This window comes from Galeopterus variegatus, unplaced genomic scaffold (genome assembly GCF_000696425.1).
Source record: "Galeopterus variegatus unplaced genomic scaffold, G_variegatus-3.0.2 Scaffold2566, whole genome shotgun sequence".
Lineage (NCBI taxonomy): Eukaryota > Metazoa > Chordata > Mammalia > Dermoptera > Cynocephalidae > Galeopterus > Galeopterus variegatus.
This window is the reverse complement of record NW_007728677.1, coordinates 214,198-241,140: the sequence shown is the minus strand read 5'-3', so window position 1 is coordinate 241,140 and position 26,943 is coordinate 214,198. Positions and strand designations below refer to the sequence as shown.

Genomic DNA, 26,943 nt, shown 5'->3' with positions numbered 1-26,943 from the left:
ACGCAAAGGCTGAATTATCAAATGTGGTTACTACACTGATCAAATTGCTACATCTCCATTGTGTATCTTTTAGACACAAAAGTATAAATCCTTATGTTCAGCTCTTAATTGAAAAATAAATGGGCAGACTGTTAGAATACAACTGAGAGTATATTGTTAAAGATGTGTACAAAAAAATTAAATAAAGCAAAAAGCATCTGAGAACCTGTTACACACTAGACACTGTGCTAGCTGTTGGCCACAGAAACACAGGTTAATAACTTCACAATAGAAATGGTTGCAAGCAGTAGGTATAACACAGAGCAGGTAACATCTTAATTGCATTTTGAAAGATAAAACAAAAATTCCATAAGCAAAAGTGGCAAGATTCTCTCAGTATTCCAGAGAGAGGGAATGATACATGAGTATATGCTAAGAGTATATGCTAAGTATATGGAGACAAACAGCACTGTAGCATGGAACCATAAGTAGTTTGTATCGATATGGCAAAAAGTGGAGGATGAGAAAATATGAAGGGTGAAAAGACAAGCAGGGGAAGACCATGAAGCGCCCTGCCTGCCATACAGAGGAACTTAGACTTAAAACTATTGGAAATTCAAAACCACTGAAAACTTCCACATGGTAGTATGAAAGAGAGAGAGAAGTTGGGGAATAGTGAGTTTGGATACAAGGAAACCAATAAAATGTGATAGCCATTTGGCCATTTTGACCAATATTACAAATGCATAACCCTCTTTGCCTAGGAATTTCAGGTTTTTAGCATATTGATATACTTATATATATGCAAAACAATATTTTTTTAAATTATACTTTATATTTTAGTTTGTACTGGGAAAAGATGGAAACAACATAAATGTTGATCAGTGGAAGAGATTTTTGTAAGTCATCAACACCCAACAAATGGAGTATTTTACAGCCACTACATAGAATGAGAAAGTTGCAGAATGTACTTTTATGAATATGAAAACTACATTGTTAAGCACAAAAAATAGGTTTGCAGGCAGTATACAAAGTATATTAACATTTGTGTAAAGAAATGCATACATACAAAATTGAAAATGTTGATTGACTCCTGGAAGGAAAGAGAATGAAATGCACTTTCCACTTTATAAATCTTTTGTTTTTTAAGAAAAAGCTAATTGACAATAAAAATAGAAAAAAGTGCTCAACCATTCAAGAGAGTTTTTAGATGGTAGACTGCATGGGACATGGTAACAGTTATTAACTAACTGTGCCCCCCCGTAAAATTCATTTATGGAAGCTCTAACTCCCACTGTGACTGTAATTGGAGATAGGGCCTAAAACAGGGCAATTAAGGTGAAATGATGTCATGAAGGTGAAACCTTAGTTCAAAAGGACTGGTATCCTTTTAAGAAGAGAAAGAGATGCCAGAGATATTTCTCTTTCTCACACACACACAGCAATAAGGCAGCCACCTACAAGCCAGGAAGAAAAGCCTCACTGGAACTGAATCTGCCAGTACCTCGACCTGGGACTTCTAGCATACAGAACTGTGTGAAAATCAATTTCTGTTGTTTAAGCCACTCGGTCTGTGGTATTTTGTTATGGTAGCCTGACCAAACTAACAACAGTCACTGAGTGGATGCTCAGTGAAGGAAAAGAAAGGACTACAGAAGATAACTGTCTTTGTCGGCTTGGAAAGCTAGATTGGGTGCTGCCAACAGTAACATCTACAGGTTTTGGAAGACAGAGGATGAGTTTAATTTGAAGATACTGAGTTTCAGGAGTATGTGGGAAGGTATCCAGTAGCAATATGTCTGTGTGTCTAAGTATGTATGCTGCACTAATGAAGAAGCACTGAAAACTCAGTGGCTTAATACAAAATGGTTTAGGTACACACTGATTCTAGCAGCTTTCCAGGGCAGTTCCCTTCTAAGCAGTGAATAAGAGATGTAAGGCATTTGGACTCAAAGCTATGGCATTGGAATACCTGACTTGCACATAGGAAGTATAGAAAAAAGCTAGAGAGTTGTACATTGGCTCTTAAATATTTCAGCTCATAACTGTCACAAATCACTTCCACTCAGAGTCCAATATAACCCTGCTCAATTCTCAAGGTGACAAGAAACTTGAAGGATCATATGGATATCCAGTGCTATGCATTCATTACTCTCCAAGCACATGATATCTCAGTAATATGTGTCTTAATATTCACAATTCCGGAAGAGAAAACAGGTTGAAAAATGCTAAGTAATTTGCCTAATGTTATAAAGCTATAAGAAAACCAGCATCAGTATTTCAAACCCAGGTTTTAGTCTCTAAAATGTAAGCTCTTTTGTGACCTGCACCCCTATCCAAGGATTCCCCATTGGCTTGAATCCAATTTTTAAAAAACCATAAAACAGATATCAGGTTTGGGCACTATTTTGACTCTTCCAGCCATTAGAATTGCTTGGGAGTACCAATTAAAAATCAGACTCCTGGGCCCTATCCAGATGTAAAAAGAAAAAAAAAATCAAAATTTGGGTAGCAGACCCAGGAATGCACATTTTTATCAAACTCACCAGTGCTTCTGATTCTTACAGTTTGAGAACCACTGCTCTTCAGCACAGAGAAATACCAAGCCTATGAGGGAGCTATCTCTTCAGTGTGTGCACAGGTTCACACCTGAGGGTCTACAGCAGTAACTCCCAACCAAGAATACGCAACAGAATCACTGAGTAGTTGTTAAAACCACACATGTCTGAACCCCACGCACAGAGATATTAAACTCAGTCATGTGTATTTCTTTAACAATTCTCCAGTTGATTTTAATATACACCCCTGTATAAAACCACTGAATTAATGGTTTTTAAGTTAAGACAAGAGATTGAGGGTATATACAGCATACATAGTTACCTATGGAGATAAGAGAAAGTATTTATTGTAAGGATTAAAAGCACGAAGGAGTCCACTATACAGCTTTCTAGTAGGGCCAGTTACTTAACCTCTCTCTAACTTTCTCTGCTAACTGGGGGTAATAACAGCACAAAACATATGGTTATTGTGATTATCTGATAAGGCAGGTAAAGCATTAAGAGCAAGGACTAGTATAAGGTATTCAAAAAATGTTAGCTGCTGATTTATCACTATCATTTTTGATAGGATAAATTAGATAAGATGGCAGCCATGAAGGAGAAACCACAGCTTCTGTATAATGGTTAAAAACAAGTAACTTCAATTCAGAAGGTCAGAGCTCAAATGTAAGCTCCACTATCAATGACACCTTGGCTAATTTATGAAAACTGCTTTCTGCCACTATTCTCTCATCTGAAAAAAGGAACAGTTAAAAGAAAAAAGGAGATAAAATATTTAGGGCAGTGTCTGGTCCTCAATACATTATTATTACAGTAATGAGACTGTAACTCATTCAGTGATTCTTCACAAAACATCATTGGCAAGTCTATTAGAAAGCAAAATCCATGTAAATACATTGACTTTCCTGGAAAATTCAAGCATAGTTCCTCTGCTGGAAAGAGGTTCTATGAGCATGGGTTTGTAATTCAACAGACTTAAGTTCAACAGACTTGGTCACCAAGTAACAAGCTATGTGACTTTGGCCAAGTTCCCCATAGTGTCTGAACTGCAGGGAAAAGGTGAGTGATATCTTAAAAAAGAGGATTATAACATAGATCAAAATTTGAAGTTTGTTTCTTGCTAAACAAAAAACAAGCCTATTGTAAAAATATAGACTTGTGCTGATAAAAGCTTATCTAGCACACTGTTGGATAAGTAGTCAATGTGAATAACAGCCAGAATTTTGTATTAATCTGGTTTTAAATAACTGAAAAATTGCCTGTCACCTAAAGCTCTTGACAAGATTTTGTATTTTTTGACTCTTTCAAGTCCTGACTAATATAAAATTGTTATATTGCATTGCGGGTTTTTGTTTGTTTGTTTGTTTCCCCCAAATACTGATTCAATTCCTGACGTAGTGGAAATGCCTGGCAAGTCATAGGATCAATAAATAGATCATTCATCCAAAAGATCAGTGTTCAGTGGAATAAAAGCAATCTCCTTGAAAAGATTTTTTTATGGTCAAGATGTATTTGATTTATAGAAAACATATTCATAGGAAGTAACCATGTGATAAAATAATCTGCAAAACTCTACAGCTCTAGTTAAGTCTATGAATGACAGTCAACATGGTCATGTATGAGAGAAATTGTCCACTATGTTTTCCTCAGCTTACCTCAGAGCTGCTCCCTTGTAGAAGTAGAGATTTGGGTTTATGCTGACGTTTACTGGTCTCTTTTGTAGAATTATTCTCTCTTTTGGATTCATCTGGATTTACTTCCTTTATAAATCGATGGGCAACATCCAATACACTGGAAAATATTTGAGATTTTGCCTATGAAAAAGAGAACAAACTATGACTAAAAAGCCTAATATGTCAAACTAAGTAATTAATATATATGAAATTATATTTTCATTATTCTATGGCTCCTGAAATTCAATAAATTTTATTTAATATTTAAAAAAACAAATAGACATTTGTATCAACCAATATAATGGTTGACAGTTGCCATCAACTAAGGGAACTAGTTTGGGCTCAAGCTATCCAAAGCATATTAAAAGCATATAATTTATTCCTCAAGGAAACCCTAAAACGGAACATTTTTTATCTCTGTTTTAGGAATAAAGAAACATAGTGAGGGGATGACAGAGCAGAAAGTGACCCCAGGTGTGTATAATTCTAATGACTCATGGCCTTGCCACTATGCCAAATAGTGGAAATAGAGAGCTGTGTTATTTTGTGCATGTCTTGGCTAAAGAACTAAATATAGCTAATGCGGGAAGAGCCTGAATAAGCAGTAATGAGCATTTCTTGGTGATAAAACATCTTTAGAAAATATTCACTATTCAAAAGTGCACAGCAGGAAGTGCCGTTATCTGTAGCTCCCTAGTAAACTCCAAGTTGTTTCTCATTTTGTGCCTTTGCTCGTGAGGTTCGCTTACCAGGAAGGCCCTCCCAGACTCCTACTTTACCTTCTAGACCCATCCCATGTTACTCCCACAGATCTAGAACCTTCCCCTGCACCCTCCGCCAACAACTGTGTGAGGTACCCACCCTCTGCATCCCATTAACCCCCTGAGTAGATGTCTACCAGCCCTTACCATATTGACTTTACATCACTTTTGGTGTTGATCTATCCCATCATACCATATAAGCTCACAAAAGGAAAAATCATGATTTTTTAAATTTTATATGGCTATCACAGTTCCCTGCAAATAGCATACGCAGAAAATGTGTTTTACCTTTAATTTCCTAAAACTGGAAGTATTACATTTTTTATCTAATAGATTTGAACATTTTTCCTTCCTTTAAAAAAACTCACAAAACTGTAATTCTGCATACAATTGCCTATGCAAATTAGGTGGTTTAATTTTTTTTTTGTTTTAAACCTATTTTTATATTTGACCATATATTTAAAACTATATATCATTGTCCCACCATATTAAAATGTAAGAAATAGAGGTTCCTCCCTATTCATGAATATGCTCCCCAGAGGTAACTTCTGTGAACAGTTCAGAAGGTATCCCTGTGACCTTTTGTCTCTACTTAGAAAAACACATCTAGATTTGCAACACAAAACACATTATCTTCACTTAATAATATAACAACTATCACTTTAAGTACTAAGTAACTAATAAACAAGAATTTGAAGATGATTGCTATAAAACTTTAAAATAGATAACAATGTGTATTAAGTGTCATTAACAATGTTCTATATGTTAATAAAATATTTTTAAATTTTAAAACTCAAAGATAATTTTCTTTTCACCTTCTAAAGATGAAAAGTTAAATATTAAATGTTCTATATGTTAATAAAATATTTTTAAATTTTAAAACTCAAAGATAATTTTCTTTTCACCTTCTAAAGATGAAAAGTTAAATATTACAATACTAATAGGTAGCAACAGGAGGAGAGAGAGACTGAAAATATGTAAAATTACCTGTGCGACTGCTCTACATGCTAAAAATGTATTAAAATCAAACCAAAACAGCCTTCAGGACAATACTAATAGGTAGCAACAGGAGGAGAGAGAGACTGAAAATATGTAAAATTACCTGTGCAACTGCTCTACATGCTAAAAATGTATTAAAATCAAACCAAAACAGCCTTCAGAGTACATAGTAAATCATATATCTCACTGTAGGATAGAAGTTTAAACTGGAGCATAGTATGTGATTTACTGCCAGCATTTCCAGATTCCCCCACATCCTTCACTACAGAGTATGATGGTAGGATTTCATCTGGTAACTGTTCTAAATTTTCACCTGAACTTTTTTTCCCCTAGAATGATATTATCTTTCAAATTACACTCTAGAAGAATTCATCACTCTGACAATGTATCATTAATCAAAGTAAAGAGGGTTGATATTTTATAGCATTTTGGAATGGATGGCACCTTGTAGAAGTTAAGGTCCAAGAGTAAAAGTTTTAGTGTATTTCGAAAAATGATATACTTTATGGCAGTGTCAGTACTTCAAAACTCTAACTACTGTCATCATCCAAACCCCTTGCAATACAGCAATAAATTTTAATGATCTCATTGACATAGCCATGCCTCCTTTTGTGATCCAGAAGATCCAGCTGAAAGAAATTCACACATAGTTTACATCTATGTTACTTTGCAAGTCTGAAAAAAAAACAGTGGGAATATCTCCTTTCATAGAGCTAACCTTCATTGATTTTCCAGTTGTAAAATTTTAGAAGAGATTTATTTCCTCCACAGCCTTACATTAAAAACTAAAAGCTCTAAACACTGCAGAAGAGTTCTGTTAGTTAATTTGAATTTGCTAGCAAATAGATGTAGAGGTGGAGATGGAGACACACACATACACACACAAAAAAATGTGTTACAGCAGAACTTAAGAGACATAAATTCATTGGTTACAGTGATTGCTAAATATGGTTGGCACTAGGATAGCTTTGACTATAAAATCATCTCAGGAAGTTCAAGTTAGGTGTACTAATGGAAAATTTTTTAATTGTGTGTGTGTGTGTGTGTGTGTGTGTGTGTGTGTGTGTGTATAAATAATTCTTTTTTTGGCCTGGCCTTTGAGAGAAGACTTCCTTCTCATACCAGGAATATTTTCCCACGTACAGTTTGTTCTTATTTCTTTGATGTGAATTACCTCACAGGCAACTAGTAAATAAGAAAATGATGTCAGTATAACTCCAGAGTTGTACTGATTCTTAAGTTTTTCTTTTTCAGCATGTCACTGTTTGGAAGCAATCAAGGGCAAGCTTTCCTGTAATTAAAGTCAAAACCTTAGCAATATATAAAGACCTTAAGAAAAAAAGCTGAAAATCTATAGAAATGCCTCTCAGTGCAAGTTCTGAGTGTTTTAATGGCTTCAACAACCATGCATTCCATTAAGTTAAGCTATCTAGAAAAAGTATGGTTGTAGATAAAGAAGCTGTAATGACACTCCCCCTGATTTCAAACAGTGGATCAATAAAGAAGGATATATTTTGATTCAGATTTTTCACTTTGATGAAAATGATCACTGTAGGAAGCAAATTACTACCAGGACCTACATCACAGAGAAGGAAGCACAACTAGGCTACACATACTAGTGTTTTAACTAATATTGTTAACTGTTTTTGTTAGGGCTCTGGTTACAAAATGCCATTGGATTTGAGTGTTCTTCCCCTAAGCCTAATTTTCCCTCAAGCCCTGTTAATTAGGCAGGCAATTGTCCATAATGGGAAGTTTTTCAGGAATCATATGTCATGTTATGGATATGTGTATATGAAAGAATTATGCTTCAATTTATAGTAAAATAAACTTTTTATTAAAAATCACCTACCCCACCTCCTGCGGGGCTCTCTGTGAAAAATATTCTCTGACCTGAATCCTTCATGTCTTGATAGTCAAAAACTTAAGAGTATTTCATTGTATGGATGCATCATAATTATTTTTACCAGTCTCTCATTGATGGACATGTAGGTTGTTTCTAATCTCTTGCAGTTATAACAGTGCTGCAGTATATAACACATTACATGGAACAGCAGTTCTCAAACATTTTAGTCTCAAAACTACTTTACCTTCTTAAGCATAAGTTGTGAATTTGGACTTACAAAAAATTTAATAATGATCAGAATTTTGTTTCTGATAAAATAAAATTTATAAGAAAGTTGCTCAGTTTATATTTGACATTGTCACCCTATGTAGATATTTAACATGACATAATAAAACTAAATTATATTATGAATCAAATATTTAACTTTTTAAACAAGGACTTTCAAAACAAGGAACTAAAAATCTTGAAAATTTTATCAGGTCCTCATATTCCTAATTTTAATAGGTTTTAATTCACAAGTACTAGTTAATACCTCATTAATCTGCCAGATTAGAGTAGGGATGAAAGGGCCCCCCTACTAAGGAAACAGCATATGCAAAGCTTGAGAATAAATGAGACCATGGTTTAAAAATATAGGTTAGCATAGTCTTTGGTTAAAATCAATTTGATTGATTTTCAGTCAAGATGGCAGAATAGATGGTCCCCAGTGTCACTCTCTCCCACAAATCAACCAATTTACAATTATAAAAATGCAACAACAGCCAAGCTGGGGCTGCTAGAGCTCAGGGGAAGAGGAGGAGAGACCTACAGAGTGCATGAAGCCGGGGAGAAGCCACAATGAGAGAAAGAAAAATCCACTCTGACCATTTTGTGCTGTGGCCGCTTTAAGGCCGGAGCTGCTGAGTGCATGGATCAAGAGCTGGCAAAAGCCACTACTGTGCCCTTTGGATGCAGTTGCTTGGAGCTGGCAAGGGAGAAGGGGGCCTTGGTGGCACCCAGGCCCTCAAGGCCACTAACAGGGTTCTTGTGGACCCACATAGTAGTGAGGAGCCACAACTGAACAAAAGGAGCCACTCAGAGGCCGGTGAGTCATCATAAGGGACCAGAGCACAGTCTTTCCCATGGGAAGTGTTTGCAGCATGGGCGGCAGGGGAGACAGGCCCACCAGGGGAACACTGGGGCACAGCAAGGACAGCCGACCAGCAAGGTCAACCATTAAAACCTGAGCTGCACAAAAAGCATTCCCTAGGGAATCAGCAGCAAAGCAGCAATTTAGTTCAACCACACAGCTCAAGAACTGGTCCCCATAGGATATTCCCCCATTTTAGAAGTAAGCAAAGGACAAAAAATTAGTTCCTGCTCAGGCACACTGCCAGCACCTCGGGGCCCGCCCAGGGACCTGAAGTCTGGAGCCAGGGACCAGACCCCCCTCCCACAGCCAGACACAATGCCAACGCCTCAGGGCCCACCCTGGAACCTGAGGTATGAAGTTGGAGACCAGACCTTCCCCTACAATCAGGCACACCACCAGTGCCAAGAAGCATGGCAAAAACATCACCTGCATATGGGTGGCCCACCACAGCCACCATAATAACCATGGCTACCACAAAAGTGGCTAGATGCCACAACCACCACGCAGATAGTCCTCCAGCCACTGGAGTGCATTGACACAAGGAGAGTCACCAGCAGAGACCAAAGAAAAGAAGAGGATGGTTCTCTCCACAAAGCCCATTCCAGAGTGACAGAAGAAGCATCTGCTCTACGATAATATTGGGGGACCTGAACATACCTCTCAGCATTGGACAGATCATGTAGGCAACAAATGAACAGAGTAACCTTTACTCTTTCAGAAGGAGAGAAGAAATCTGGGGTAATTAGAGGGGGTATGTGGAGGGAGAGGGTGATAGGGAGAGATTGGACAAGGGGCATAAAGAATAAGTGCAATTTGTAACAATATACATACTAGCAATATTGATTTGATCAACATATGTCAATGTTGAACCCAAAAAATATGTATAATCAATTATGATTCAATAAAAATTTTTAAAAAGTCAATTTGATCATCACAACAGTTGGGTTAAACAGCATTTTGGTTGAAAATGACTATGCCCTAGTAATGATTTTTTTCAAGTATTGGTAATTTTGGCACAGCACAGGTTGTTTTTCAAGTTTTGTTCCAAAGATTTTCAGAAAACTTCTTTCTAGTACTCATTTTTGTGTTTCTAATTGATTTTCAGAAAAGTTTGTAATTTTGAATTTTTTTCCCTTCAGTGAACATGCTTTGTAATAAGCAGAAAACAATAAAAAGAAACTACTTCAAATAAATACATAAATAAATAAAAATCATCAAAACATTTGTTCAAGATTTATTTATCCAAAGAAGCCTCTGATTATTTTGCCAGCATATTTCTATTTATACACCACATTGAATACATCACATTATTATAGTATAAAAATACTGTTATTTAAAATCAGCAGGAACAAATCAGACAAAATCTCTCTGAGTTGGAAACTACATGCAAAGGAAGAAATACTAGCTACACCAAGCAGATAAATTCCTCAAATTATCATGAATCTATGACAGGATGCAATAAGCCCATTAAATTTCCACTAGTAAAAATAACTTTGTAAAGTAAAAGTAATTTACTTACAAAAATACATAATTTTGAACATCTTAATCCACTAAATAAGGATGAAAAAGATAAGCACCATCTCTCAACTTTTCCACATTATTAAAATACATTTTATATTCTTAGAGCAAATTGTTATTTTGCTTTTTGATGAATCCGCTCTTTACAGATGGACAGTCTTAGTATACACTTATTCCCTAAAAACAGGCTGTACCAAAGTCAACTCTGATTTCACCATGAAAGTTGAAGAAAAGATATCAATAAATTATTTGATCAAAGATTGATCTACTGATAGGACCAAAAGAAAGAAAAAAGAATGTAGCTATAGACCAGATGGAAAAGGTAGAAAGGCAAAGCGCAGGAATTCCAACTGTAAAAGGAAAACAGAATTTGAGAAAAGCTCCCATGTAAATACATTAAAAAAATAGAAAATTAAATATTTATAGAGTCAAAGAAAATTGCAATGGGGAAATTCACAGCAGTATCATGCTCTTAAATCCAGTTCTGTTCATCATATTTCTAAAAACAGATATAGTATTTGCATGAATAATACAAAAATATCAATGATATGAAAAACTACTTATCACAAGCTAGATGGGAATCAAATCTGGGAAATGTGAAATTCACGTGGCTGAAGTTTATTACTTATTCCAACGCCCTATAACATTAATAGACTCCTAGATTTACCTTTCCTCTAAAGCTTAATTTCTATCAGGTTTTATTAATCAAAGATTTATGTATTATTATTCATCTTTGACACAAAAAGAGATAATAAAAATAAACAAGGACCTGAGCACATGCCCCTGATTATAAATTAAGTTTATTATTCAATAGATAGATAATGTCAAATAAAATTAATCTGGGCTGAATATTTAGTACTATCACAAAGTAATGTGAAAATAATAAAATGAAACACATCTAACCCAGTTGAAATATTTTAAAATAAGACAACATAAAGTATAAAAAGTAACATATTGTCAAAATTTTTTAAGTCGCCTGTTCTCAAGAAAAATAACAACATGTGATTTAGGTCTAAATAATTGTGCCTTTTAAACTTTATTATAACCTTAAAAAATTCTACTTAGAGAGCAGTCTTACAAGTGAGCCAGAATCGCAACAAGAAAATAACACAGGAAATTCACACCTGCAATCTTGCTTTCTGTTTGCAGTTTTGATGCCGTATAATTATGTGCTATATTAATTACCTTAGCAAGTTCTTACTATTGTTTTCAACTAATATTACATGTGTAATGCATCCAGATGAGTTAGCTGCTTTCAGCAATTACTCACATTTGAGCTACATGAGAAACAAATGACTTTATAAGCAATGATTTCAATAACAGATTTTTAGACATAGCAGAATAAACTAACAAATAGCAATCAATAATTTGTCATATTTGGTTTGTAAATATAGTATTACTGTTACATCACAATTGGACAATTTTTATCCCATAAAGACTAATGAAAATACAATATAGCAAACAAAACTATTGTAAAATTTGTCAGACTCCACAAAAATAAAATCACGAAATAACATAGGCATTGCCTGCAAATTATGCAGGCTCCTCAAATATCCAGCATCAATGTGATTGACGAAAGATCAGACATTTGGTTAGACTAATGATCTTTATGGTTAACAAATGATGCTCCAAAATTGAGATTCTATTATTCTTTATTTGGACAGGGAGGACTTCTGTACTTTTAAATGTATTCTGATAAATTGAGCTTTTAAACTTTACTCCACTGCTTTTTTATAAAAACCTTTCAAAATATATATCACTATGACTCTTTTGAAAACAGCCCTCAGTGTACAATAACATATTATAGACATGATGTTGTACAGCAGATACCTAGAGCTTATTTATCTTGTTAACGTTAACTCTAAAACATTTCCCCATTTCCTCTCCTCCCATGCGTTAGCAACTACTATTCTATTTTCAGCTTCTATAAGTTTGACTAATTTAGGTACTTAATATAGGTGGAATTATGCAGTATTTGTCCTTTTGTGACTTACTAATCTCATTTAGTGTAATGTCTTCTAGGTTCATGTTATGTGTCTTACCACAAAAAAAAAAAAAAAAAAAAAGAAAGAAAGAAAACAAAAACAAGTGACACGTGACACATTGGAGGTGATGGATATATTTACTACCATGACTGTGGTGGTAATATCACAGGTGTATTCATATGTCCAAATCTATCATTTTTATACATTAAATATAGCAGTTTTTTGTGTATCAATTATACCTCAATAAATCTGTAGAAAGAGAAAAAGAAAAAGCAAAGAGCCCTAAACAAAAAAGTAATTTTCACTAATTCTTTGGATTCGTTATCATTAATATTACTTTGTTTGCGAGGCTTTAAATGTAGGTGGTATAGAAATGGGGTTGAATTTCTACTGATGCTACAGTATAATCTGACCAATAAAACCTAAGTCATGGAGCACTTGCTATGAGCAAAATAAGTTTATATTTGTTGTCATTTAATCTGAGCCCACAATACTCCTGCAAGATTCTGAGATTGCATATATGAGTTTTATCTTAAAGATTCCCTTAGCATAAACATCACAGAAACACCCTCCTCTCCCTTTGAGATTGATTCAGGCCATCTCTGCATTAAACCCTTGCTGGGCAGCTACCCTCTCTACTCTATTGGTTGCTCCATCTGTCACTTGTGCCTGTAATATACTCCCTAAACCACTTATGTTCTTCCAACTTTTCACTGATGGGATTAGAAGCCCTACTCTCCTTTGTCCCCACCCCTTTCAATCGTGTTTGTTTCCCTTTCCCTAGCTTTTCTTAGCACTGGCATCTAAAAGTCATCACCACAGATGTAATTTCACTGAAATGCAAGATATTAAACTGTCCCACATGTAGGTCTTCTTAAAAATTCTTGTCAGCATTTCTCCAAGGAAGATATACAAATGGCTACTAAGTACATGAAAATATGTTTGACATCATTAGTCATCGGGGAAGTATGAATCAAAACCACAACAAAATACTACTTCATACCCACTAAGATGCTAGAGTCAAAAAGTCAGATAATAACAAGTGTTGGTGAAGATGTAGGGAAATCAGAACCCTTGATCTCGGCTGATGGAAATGCAAAATGTTGCAGACACTTTGGAAAACTGTCTGGCAGTTCCACAAACAATAAAAAGTGGGGTGATGATATGACCCAGCGATTCCATTACTAGGGAACTGGCCAAGAAAAATAAAAACATATGTCCACACAAAAACTCACACAGAGATGTTCATAGCAGCTTCATCCATAATAGCTGAAAGGTGGAAACAATCCAGATATCTATAAGATGATGAATAAATAAACAAAATGTGCTGTATCTATACAGGGGAATGTTATTCTACCATAAAAATAAATGAAATACTGACACATGGCACAACACAGATGAACCTTGAAAACATTATGCAAGAAAAAGAAGCCAGACATAAAAGACCACATATTATATTATTCCATTTATATAAAGTTCTCAGAATAGGCTAATCTATAGAGAAAGAAAGTAGATTAGTCCCAAAGGAAGGGAGGGGTGGGCAGCGGGAAGAATAAGAAAAATGGATAGTAGCAAAATGGTATGGGTTTTCTTTCTGAGGTAATAAAAAGTTTCTAAAATTAATTGTATTGATAAGTGCACATACCTGTGAATATGCTAAAGTGGATTGAATTGTACACTTTAAATGAATAAATTATGTGGTATATGCATCATATCTCAATAAAGCTGTTTTTAAAAATTCTTGTCAATAATTCCTGGACAAATGTTTTTATTTTGGGGGCATCCCACAATCCTATATTTTGAAATACTGATTAATCAAAGATTTAAATGCAACGCTCACAAAGGAATCTGCCTAGGCTAACTAAACTTTCAGATGCTCAAGACTAGCAGCAAACCACTCTTGGCATCAATTTACTCAGAAGGATAAGGACAGGAGCACAGTTTGCCATCAGGACAACGTCGGTGTTTCCTTTTTGGTGGAGTCTTGCAGGACTTCAGGCAGAAGTACAGCTTAGGTAAGTGAAGGATAATACCTGGTTTAGAAGCCTTACTTCCTCCCAGAGCCAATCCCCATCTAATGGCTTCCAGAGCCCAACAGTGGAGATGACAATTACAAAACTCATTGCATTCAGGGTGTTATAGCTTACTCTACCTATGTATAGTTCTCCCTTTTTAGATGTAATTTGCAAATCAGAGGTCATATTTACCTTAAATATGTTGCCTAGAGCATAACTGACATTACTACCTTTATTAGTTTCCAAGGGGAAATGTTAGGAAATTAACTTAAGGTCAGATTCTCACACTGGAGAGGAAAGTGTTTGTTAATGCTTTACCATCATAACACATTAATATATAATAAATTCTTTTAATTATCCAATCCTTGGTTAATACACTCTTTGGCTTTCAAAATTCAGAGATAAATAAGCATAGTTTTAAGTTATTTCAGAAGCTTCATCCTATCATTAGGGACTCATTCATATTTTCGTTAATTTGAAAATTGATTATATAGGCCAGATACAGTGTTAATTACAGAGAATACAGTGATGAACAAGACAGAAATAGCCCTTCTCACAGATTTGAAATTTATCATAAGATATGTAAGAGTGAACAGTCGATAGCAACATAGTTTTAAAAATCCTTTGACAGAGGAAGTGCAAGGTGATAAATTGATGGGCAATGAACACAGACTCATAGTGTAAGGAATAAGCATTATTCACATTTAAGAAACAGATTCTTTAAATGACAATATTCAGTTGTGTATAGACATTTTAAATATTTTATTTCTTAAGTGTAATATTAACTAATATTTACAAATAGCAACTTTTACATTTTTCAGGATATTTACATGATCTGGATTCTAAAATCATCTGAATTCATAATAATTCCTTTTTGGGGAAACGTTTACTTGCCATCCACATATTTCTGTCTTATTGGTGATTTGGGGAGAAGCAATGGAGCATGCTCAACTTTGTCCCTTTGGGGTCTCTCTTTAAGAGTTGCCTGCCCAGGGAGTGATGCATTACAACCTAGACATCCAGAAAGCCTTTGGGCAGGCCCTGCCCTGCCAAAGAGAAAGGTGAACAATTTGAGAAATAAAACACTCAATTCAAGAAAGTATCAGGAAACTGAATTTGTCTTCTTAACATTCATGCCACAACCACCAATTCTGATTACGTCAATAATAAAGTTGATATTTTGATTTCTAACTTCTGACTTTAATGTCTGTTTCTCAGTTGGTTCAGAATTTGGAAAGCAAAAAAGAGATGCTTTGTACTGACCTTCAAAATTTCCAGCATTCTCAACAATTATCTATAATTTTACTCTGAATTCCATATTATCATGCATCCGTTTTCCCAGGAAATAAATGCTGAGATTTGCCTGCCTGAGCTTTACTGGAGAGTGCTCTGAGTACACTGCGGGCGAGTGAAGGAAGGAGGATTGAGCAAGGAAAAGCTAAACTTTGATGCAATTGGCAATCACAGGAGAAGACCTGTAAAGCCTATCAGAATTGTCCCAAATTGAGGCAAGGGGACTCCTGTGATTTTTACACTGAACATCAACAAAATAATGATAGTGTGATCCTAAAAGATGATATCAGTCATTGTCAATTAAAAAAATATATAACTACTACAAAGTTAGCAAGCATAAATTGTATTCTGACAATAACTGAGGTTCTGCCCGGTAATTATTTTCCTGTAAGTATGTTCACGTAAACGTATTTTCACATATGAATTCGTATTTATATAACATAACATTCTTTGGAGATAAAAAAAAAAGTCTGCATATATATACATATATATGCCTCATACCAGAACACATGGCAATTCTGTCTCACTTACCCCTTCTTTCATTATTAACCACTCCCATTCCCAAGGTTTCTTCTTTCCAGTTAAGAAAATCTCCATTTCAATTAAGGAAATATGCTTACCATAATCTATTAGTGATTTGCTTAATCTAACCTCCCTGTGCTTGTCATACTTCACAATAGAATGCTTTTTTTGTTTGTTTGTTTTCCCCCATCTTTTATTCTCTCTAATTAAACTTGTCTCTTCTTTCTGATCATGTGTTGTTAAAAGGAAATAGGAATCCCTCATATATTAAGACCTTATTTCTCATCTGAAAAACCTTTTGCTTCAACCCTTAGAGTTGACAATCTTTCTAAATTTAGAAGTAGAATGTTTATCCTTAGTAGTTTCCCTTATGCATTTATGCTTTATTTTGCAGATAATTGCCTACTTAACAGAGGTTGTGGAAGCAAAAAAAAAAAAAAAAACAACTGGAAGTGTTTTGAATCACTGCCATGTATAAATCAATCATAAATCAAAAGAAAGACCCTTTGAAATCATAATGTCAACATGTAAACAGTAATAGTTTGCCTTCAATTTTTCAGGGGTTTATCTTTTAAGTAAAACAAGATTTGCTTATTCAAAATGGTTCCTGCTGACCATGAATTCACAGGAGTCACTGAGCTGTAAGACAGGGGCTGAAATGGTTTGCAGCTATCAAATTTGGCTATACTTTATAATAATCAAAAACAACAGCATAGGCTAAAGAATGCAAAGAATGAAAGCCATTAGCCTAGAATGCTTGCTTTTGATATAGTAATGCTTAATATTCATCTACCAGATGTCTGCCCTAATTTCTCAAATTAGGTATAAATTAAGCAGAAAACAAAGCCTCATGACTTTAATAATTACTAAAATGGTAAAAAATGAAAAACATCATATGACTGATTAATGAGGGCTAAGCGAAAGAGATATCCATTCATTACTGACCAAATGGCCATCGAGGCCAAGGCACAACAACTAGACCTTAATGCATAGGGAAAGAGAAAGGAACGAGGAGCGGAAAAAGCATCATGACAGGAAAAAACTAAAACCTTAAGCAGAGGACAGAAATAGGAAGAAAATGACAGATAGCTAAAGGGACAATTGATTAGAGTCAAGAAATGATGGGAGAGAATGGGTAAGGCCATGAAATAGGAGAGAAATAAAGTACTAACCAGAAGGGCAAATACCTTAGGAGGAATGTGTGGTTATACACACTATATCAGCTATTTGAGGCCTCTTTCTTATTAAATGTTATAATAACAGGTGGCCATTATAATGGGCATAAATCACTAACATATAGTGAAACTGTATTTACTGTAATCTATTTACCAAGAAAGGGAGTATGTAATACATTTTGAAATAGTTTCCTTAAAAAAAAGAAAAAACTTTATTTACTTATGTAGTTTGCTATTATTACATATATTCAAAGTGTACAACCTGATATTTTGATATAGATATTCATAATGAAATTATTACTACAGTTGAGCATATTAATATATTTAGCACCTCATATAGTTACTTTGTGTGTGTATGTGTGTGGTCAGAAAACCTATATACATACAATGGAATATTATTCAGCCTTAAAAAAAAAAAAAAAAAGGAGATACTGCCATTTTTGACAACATGAACCTGGAGGACATTACGCTAAGTGAAATGAGCCAGGCACAGAAAGACAAATACTGCACGATCTCACTTATATGTAGAATCTAAAAAAGGAAACCAAAACAAAACCACAATTTTTTCCATTTAAAATTTTTGTTTTATGAATAAATTAACTAATTTACTTGAATTATCTGGAAAAATTGTCTCCTTCAAAGTACTTCATTCCTCAGCAATCTCAGGAGGTGAAACGATGTTATGTGAAAAGAGACTAGGCATGTAGGTTACCCCCCAGTACAGGCGGTCCGTGCGTGCTCCTTGCTAAGTGCCAACCTCACCATTTCCTAGCAAACAATGCACTTCCCAGAACTCTCCCTGTGACAGCACCAAGTCGTAACTTTAGTCTCCACAGACGGGAGGGAAATACAGAGAGGAAACATGAGCACGGAAGACACATGGTTCTTTATCGTTATTTAACTTTGATTTTATATGCATAAAAGAACCCCCGTATTTGAAGAAACTATGAAGGGTTCATGACTACTTGCCATGCTCTTTGACTTGTATACATATTGTGAAATTCATTCATGTTAGCTTTTAGAGATAAATGTGTCTTAAACAATTTGAGATTCTCTAGGAACTTAAATACCATTTTACTATTTGTGGCTTACCAAACTTTCCTCCCTGCAGTCAAAACTAGAAAACATGATGCTGGCGGTATCTTCAGTGTTCTTAGCATAAAAAGAAAAAGAAACTAGTGATATAAGGTGAAGTGATGGAAATGATCATCAGATTGACTTTGGCAATTATTTCATGTATGGGTACATGTGTATCAAAATGTCAAACTTGTACACCTTAAAAACATAAAATTTTCATTTGTCAATTATACCTCAGTAAAGATGGAAAAACTAGCCTGTAAGTTGCCATAAATTCTTTGTGCAAAGGTATTTCATGACCTGAAGAAAGGTGTACACAAGAAACGATGTATATTTCTAATAAAAACATAAAATTTTCATTTGTCAATTATACCTCAGTAAAGATGGAAAAACTAGCCTGTAGGTTGCCATAAATTCTTTGTGCAAAGGTATTTCATGACCTGAAGAAAGGTGTACACAAGAAACGATGTATATTTCTATTTACAAAAGAAAGTGAATGGCATGAGGTATATACTCAGTAAATATTTTTAAATTTTCTCAACCATTCTACATCTAAAACTTAATGAGATTCTAATCCACAAAGATCATATTCTTCAGTGTTAGGAAATAGGACTCATCCATTTTAATGATATTAATATGGAATAGAAAAATGCTCAATGTTTAGAAAATATAATCTATGTTTTGCGGCTTTTAGTGTGTATGATTTGACCCACATCATATATGTGTGTCTGGATAACAATCAACCCTATCATGGCAAAGCTTAATTGTCATTTAAAATTGGGGGAAGAGGGTTAGGCGGAGACATGTAGAGAGAGAGAAAGAGGAGAAAAAAAGAAAGGGGAGAGGGAAAGGAAGGAGAGAGAAGGAAAGAGAATCAAACGAGGGTAAGTCTTAAAGCTCAAATACTGAAATTAAGGGAAGGAGTTATGCCTCGTTCTTCTCTGTGTCTTACACATCAGCTAGCCCAGTGCATGGATTCACTGACTGACAGCTCAGAAACTGTGCTGAATAAATCATTGAGTGAAAAATTCCCAATACGGATTCACAGTGGGGTAATTATACTATTTATCCTTAAACTGGATTGCTTTTAGTTAAATTCCATATTATTTATATACTTAACAATTATATTTACCTTTATATAGGTTGGTTTTCATTTCTCATGGCTGTTCAATTATGATATCTTGAGGGAGCAAAGTAGTGGGTTGTTTTTTGTTCTCTCTCCATCATTTCTACCCAGAGTCTCTAAACACTGAGTGGCCTCTCAAAAGTAACTGGCTTTGGTAAATAAGTTAGGTCTATTTTATGATTTGCAGTTATCATAACTTGGGTCAAAAACATCCTTGGCATGATGATTTCCATTCCTCTGCGTAAATACCCAGCAGTGGGATAGCTGGGTCATATGGTAGATCTATCTGTAATTGTTTGAGGAACCTCCATACCATTTTCCATAAAGGCTGCACCATTTTGCAATCCCACCAGCAGTGTATGAGAGTTCCTTTTTCTCTGCAACCTCTCCAGCACTTGTCATTCTCAGTCTTTTGGATATTAGCCATCCTAACTGGAGTGAGATGGTATCTCAAAGTGATGGGGGAGAGGGGTGGGAGGAAAGGGGAAACGGAGGAATTGGTAAAGGGACACGAAAATCAACGACACTGTATACTGATAAATTAGAAAAAAAAAATCCTTGAAAGCTATCAATATTTATATCAAGGTAGCATGTAAAGATTGAAATCTAACAGTGATATTTCTAAATACAGATCTGATCATCTTCTTCCCTTTGCCTACAGGAAAATATTGAAATTATTAACCCATTACACAAGGTCCTTGGTTCTCACTTTTATTTCCAGGTCCTTACAGGCAGGATCTTAGCATTATTAATCTGTATAATGTCACTGCCTAGCACAGACCCTACTTCCTAGAAGGTACTCAATAAATATTTGTTGAATAAATTACTGTAAAATGAATGCAATCTATGACAAACCAATAGAATCATTAAATGTAACTGGTGCAATGATATGTTTAGATCAAACCATATTTATTGTTTAAGTGTTAGAATTTTAAAGACATCTGCCAGAGTTTGAGTTTGGTCATTTCAAAAAGCAATGACCATATAAATAAATAAAAGGTCCTGATATATAGAAGAAAATGTAGAAAACTGTAAAATAGGCCTATCTAAATTATAATGGGTGAGAACAAATAAAAGACTACTTTTTAAAATAAACATGAAAAGAAAACAAGAGATTTTTATATATAAACTCGATAGAAATAATACTTAAAATAAACCATGTGTTCATTTGAAACCACGATAGATAAAAATATTGTCTAAGTTTTAAATGTCAAGTTCACAGGTAGAATGCATAATGTAAAGACTCTAATCAAGCTAAGTGTTTCAGCAACTATATTAAAACATAGTTTAAATAGTAACACAGAATCTAGATTAGTGTTTAGTAAAATAATTTTAAGATATATGTCAAAGACTGTACGTAATAGAATTTTAGAAATTAATGTAAGACATCCTGAATTCTAGATAATTAAACATGTTTTAAATGTCTTTATGTTGAAATATTTTACAAATACACTACAAGTAAAGCATTTTAGAAAGGCATACCTGCAAAAGAGTTGTTCTGTGGAGCTTTAGTGCCCCCTTCTGGTGAATTTTAGCAAAGCAGCCTGAACAATAATCTTCTCCACATTCAAGGCATACCTTAAAAGATATTTTCAAAAATACAATCATACAATCTTATAATAGCATGATTTTGAGAAAATGTTTGAATAAAGATGTTATTTTCCTTATATTTATTTTTCCAATTACATGCCTAGATATCATGAGAATTGAGAAACCAAAAATATGACAGAGCGCAGTGTTATAACACCAAGGTCAAGGGTTCGGATCCCCATACTGGCCAGCTACCAAAAAAAAAGGAATAACGATTTGTACATGCTAAGATTTAACTCTTTGAGGAAAATTAACTTGTAAACACTAATTACTCTCTTATCAAAATGAATGTAATAGCTGCAATGCCAGTGTTAGGTATATGTGTTAGATGTGTGTATACATGTAAAATTTATGAATAAATCATAAAACAACCAGTAGCCTCATGTCAAACTTCTCGACTTGGTAGAAACTAAACAGCATTATGTCTGAGTCAAAACTCCTTCATTTTTTTGAGTTCTTTTATCTTTCTATATGGATTTACATGGCATAATTAGTTTCAAATGATATGTATACTATTTGATTCCAAAAATCCCCATATACTTCTTCACTGGTGATTCTCAAAACACAGTTTTAAAAGTGTTCTTAGTAGAGTCTCCAAAGGAAAGAAACAATAAGGAAAAAAAATGAATGGAACTGCATCACAATGTAAGTGATGTTTATGACTAATAAAATGATTATGGACAAGTTTATATTTATTTTCCAAATTCTCTATGATGTTAAAACACAATGATTAAAATTTATGGATAAACTGGATAATGTAATATACCTGTACCTATGATGGTGCCAGGCCAGGCTGAAAGTAAAAAGAAAAGAAAATGAATTTTTTACTGCAAATGAAATCACTACTGTGCAGTTGTAGCGCTGCTTCAATCGCCCTTGACAATGTGATAAACAGCACTGCAAATGGCTGAGATCCCTCATTTTCTTCAGTCTGGCCCAAGTTGAAAAATCTTGATAAAACCTGCAATAACATAAAGTCTAATATTTCCAATGACTGCATGGTATGGAGCAAATGGCTGAGATCCCTCATTTTCTTCAGTCTGGCCCAAGTTGAAAATCTTGATAAAACCTGCAATAACATAAAGTCTAATATTTCCAATGACTGCATGGTATGGTATTTATCAAAATCCAAACATAATTTTTCAAATGTAATTAACTATACAGAACTTGATTTTTTATTTAAGCAGAAGAAAAACAAACATTATCCCTAGCACAGCAACGAGTCCTACCTTTTCAACCCGTGTTTCAAGAGCCACAGTATCTTAGAGAAATAATGACAAAAACATTATCCTAAATCCATATTTCTTAAGTGTGAAATCATTTTTTAAAAACTATAATTTCACATAAATATATGGTAGTATTATTACATTAATATAGATTTTTTTTAAAAACTCTTTTTTTATTTAACACACCTGATAATATTTTAATGAATTTCTTGTAAATATTTGGCACTGTTTTTGCAAGATAATATAGAGAACTTAAAATCAGTTTCAGTATATAATTCTAAGCCACATATTTGTTAACAACAGACTTTTAATGAAAGTAGCCAAACAGATATTTGTGGACTGAAAGATCAAAGCCGGAGTTGCAGAGTAAGCTTATATATTTTGTTATACAGCATATTTGGATTTAAGTTGGGTTAAAATGACCGCCAACTGGAAAATCATTTTAGGCATTTTGTATAACCGGCAGGAACATTCTAGAAACGTAGTTAAAGACTCCATTCCACCACAGACGCTTCTTCAATGATGGAATACCCAAGTGTAGTTTTAATAAATATCCAGTTAATTTGATGAGTGCCAGATCAATTGTGCTAAGCCTTCAGAATCCATTTGAGTTTAATTAAATTAGTCACATTTGCCAAATTAATATATAGTTTTCAACTATCCATTTCAGTTTTGCGATATAGAGATACTCTAAAGATAATGGAATTTCTTTTAAAAATAAGAAATTTGGAAGTTTGGGATTTTATCTTTGCCATCAATACACGCAAATACATTAGGTCATAAGAAAATGTGCCAATAACAAAAACACACAATTTATTGTCTCCTTTCTATGTGCAGGACACAATGCTAAATATTTCACTTGAATTAACCCATTGTCCTCAATAACTTTGAGGTAGAGGAGGTATAGACTACTGTTATTATCCCATTTTACAAATGAGAAAACAGAAATAAAGATTAAGTTATTGGCTAATGGTCACATAGATAATAACAGGTAAAGCTGAAATTCAAAACTCCAAAATGCAAGCTCTTAACCCCTATCTGCCATACACAATTTTCCCACATGAAAGGAAGGAAGAAAAAAGAAAACTCCACACACATACACACACACACACGCACATACACAAGGGGTCTTCAAAAAGTTTATGAAAAGATTTGTATTATCTTTTAATTTCATTTTTTCACAAATTTTCTGAAGTACCCTCATATATATATATATATATATTTAATTGACAGCATAACCACATACCAGAATAGAAGCTAAGAACACAGCCCTCATATATATATATATATTTAATTGACAGCATAACCACATACCAGAATAGAAGCTAAGAACACAAAATAACCTCAACATTTAACAGTACAGTCTAGTTCATTAGATCTGCCTAATTTAAATTTTTAAATAGCTTATTGTGTTTTGACAACTATCATAAAATATTATATTCATTTCAAAGCAAAGAACATTCTTTCTTAAAATCATAGCAAAATTCATGAAGAATGTTTAGGGCCTAAATTCTGGCTTCTGTATACAACAGTTTTCAGGCAATCAGCTCTTTAATAACTGCATATATTGTCACTCTCATCTACTTTTCATCTAAGGCAGAGGGCATTTATCCTATATGGCATATCCTTCATCTTACTTTCCCTTCCCTCTAGAAGACCAGACCCTTTACTTCCAGGTTAAGCCCTATCTACTTATACCATACTGTTCAAGTTCTATGACCTTTAAGAACTGCTCAGTACAGAGTAGGATTCACGAGAAATATTGACTCATAGCTTCCCCATAAATCCTTTTTCAGGTCATTATCAGGCTACGATTCGATTAAACAAGTCCCCTTTAGTTCTCATACTTCCAACTCAACGAATATTAGGATTTTTAAATATTTTTTTACACATTTCTGGATAGTTATAATCTATTAAGATTGCCTTAAATTATTGTCCACCATGATATAAAATTTTAAAAAATAGTATAATGTAATAGTAAGTGAATCATACCAAGAGCCAGGGTTTTACATTTAATATTATTATTAATTCTTTATTAGATGTATAGCATTCTAACTCTTTGAGCCCAGTTAAAACTGCCATTAAATAAGACAAGCAATATAGCCTTATATCAGAAATTATCACTAACTTCTTTGAAACTATAACATGATGTACAAATATTATTTATAATCAGTAAATTATTTGAGGGGGAAACTGCTTCGTACGTATGTGTAGTATGTTAAATTACAAAAGAAACTGGCAGTGCTAACTGAAAGAAAAACGTGTAAATTAAGGGAAAGTCTATATATGGAATAGTTTTAAAGAAATGATTCATTCAATAAATACTTGTTGAGTGCCTACTACACTGCAGGCATAATTCTGAGTGGTGGGCCACACGGCAGTAAACCAAACTAAACCCCTACCTTCACACAGTTTACATTGTAGGTGGGTGGAAAATAAACAAATAAACATATAATAAATGGTGATAAACATTACACCATGAAGTAGCTTCACAAAATGAGAGTGAAACTTGGATTTTGCTATTTTATAAAGGGCTGTTAGTGTAGGGAACATTTGAGTTGACACATCCATCTGAGGAGATTGTGGGGAAAAGATATTTGTTAGAGAAAAATCAAGGGCTCAGTTTTGAATACAAGAAGCTAGTGATGCCTATTAGACATCTAAGCAGAGGTGCTGAGAAGACAGTTTGAGTCAAAGTTTAGGGGAGTGACATGCGATAGATGTGTAAATTTGGGATCATCAGCATAGATACGGTCTTTAAAGCCCAGACAACAGATAAAATTGCCTAAAGAGTAAGTATAGATAGACTAGAGAAGACACATAAAGACTGAGCCCAGTGGCACTCCAATGCTAAGGGGTCAAGAAATACAGAAAACCAGCAAAGATGACTAAGAAGAAATAGCCAACAAAATAAAATGAAACCAAGAGAGCATGGTGTCCCAGAGGAAGCCCAGTGAACAGTCATAGAGGAGGAGAGAGATGCTGTATCAAGTTTTCCCAGTAGATTAAGAATAGAATGGAGAACTGACCATTGTATTTAACAATTTGCAAGTCACTGGTGATAGTGGTAATAGGGATGGTTGCTGGATAGTAGTGGAGACCCAAGACTGAATGCAGAAGGTTCAAGAGGGAATGGAAATCCAGCAATTCCATTGCTGGATATATACCCCAAAGAATTGGAAGCAGGATCTTGAAGAGACATTTGTACAGTCATGTTAATAGCAGCATTACTCACAATAGCCAAAATATGAAAGCAACCCAAGTGCCCATCAATAGATAAATAGATAAAATATGGTACATACATATAATGGAATATTACTCAGTTTAAAAAGGAAGGAAATTCTGACACATACTACAACATGGTGAACCTCGAGAACATTGTGCTGAGTAAGATAAGCCAGTGACAAAAGGACAAATACTGTTGTGATTTCATTTATATGAGATTCTTAGAATAGTCAAATTCATAGAGATAGAAAGTGAAATGGTATTTGCTAGGTGCTGGGGGGAGGAGGAAATGGAGAGTTGTATAACTGGTACAGAGTTTAAGTTTTGCAAGATGCAAAGAGTTCTGTAGATGGATGTTGGTGATGGTAGCATGACAAGGTGAATATGCTTAATGCCGCTGAACTGCACACTCCAAATGGCTAAGATGGTAAATTTTATGTTATATGTATTTTACTACAATATTTTAAAACGTTTATAAAATTGGCATCAATGGAAAGTTAGAGAGCTGTCAGAAAGCATTATTTTCTATATTTTTCTTTCAATTTTGCTTCATAAGTTTTAAAAGAAAGAATACATATCATTTGAGAGAAACAAAATAGACACACACAAATATCCAAAGCAGCTTTAAACACAATAGCAAAAAGAAAAAGAAAAAGAAAAAAAAACAAAAACAAAAATGCATTCAACATGTGAATAAATAAACAAATTGTGGTATATCCATACAATGGAATACTACTCAGTAATACAAATGAAAAAACTACTGATTAATTTAACAGTGTGGATGAACCTCCGTGTGGAGGAGCAAAAGAAGCCAAAAAATATATACTATATCATTCCATTTACATAAAGTTCAAGAATAGGTACCACTAAATCTACAGTGTTAAAAATCAGAACATTAGTTGCCTTTGTGGTGGGAATTGATTGGAAGAGGCATCTAGGACCTTTCTGGGGTGAAGGTAATGTTCTATATCTTAATAGGGGTATAGACATTTATCAAAATTGTGCATTTAAGTTCTTTCCATTTCACAGTAAGTAAATATTACCACAATAAAAAAAAAAAATTGAGAGAGAGAGAATATGACGACAGCAAGTGTAGACAGCTCTTCAGAAAAATTTTACTGTAGTGAGATACGGAGGGAGATTTGGAGTTCGAAAAGAAATTTTACTGTATTTTGATTTGGGTTTGGGTTTTAGATGGAAGATGCTGCCCCATGTTTATGGGCTGATAGGCAGGATCCAAAGG

The 26,943-nt window shown here is 34.3% G+C and overlaps 1 protein-coding gene across 1 annotated transcript in view; it reads right to left on the bottom strand.

Annotated features, from left to right (window-relative positions):
* Positions 1–26,943, bottom strand: part of ZBBX (zinc finger, B-box domain containing) — a gene marked incomplete at its 3' end in the record, with an annotated part of 85,349 nt that overhangs the window by 43,650 nt on the left and 14,756 nt on the right. Inside the window, exons 5-6 of the mRNA XM_008582320.1 lie at positions 21,142–21,237; positions 4,193–4,351 (exon numbers count right to left, since the gene is read on the bottom strand). Coding sequence (XP_008580542.1) covers positions 4,193–4,351; positions 21,142–21,237 — 255 coding nt within the window. The remainder of the gene's footprint in view (positions 1–4,192; positions 4,352–21,141; positions 21,238–26,943) is intronic.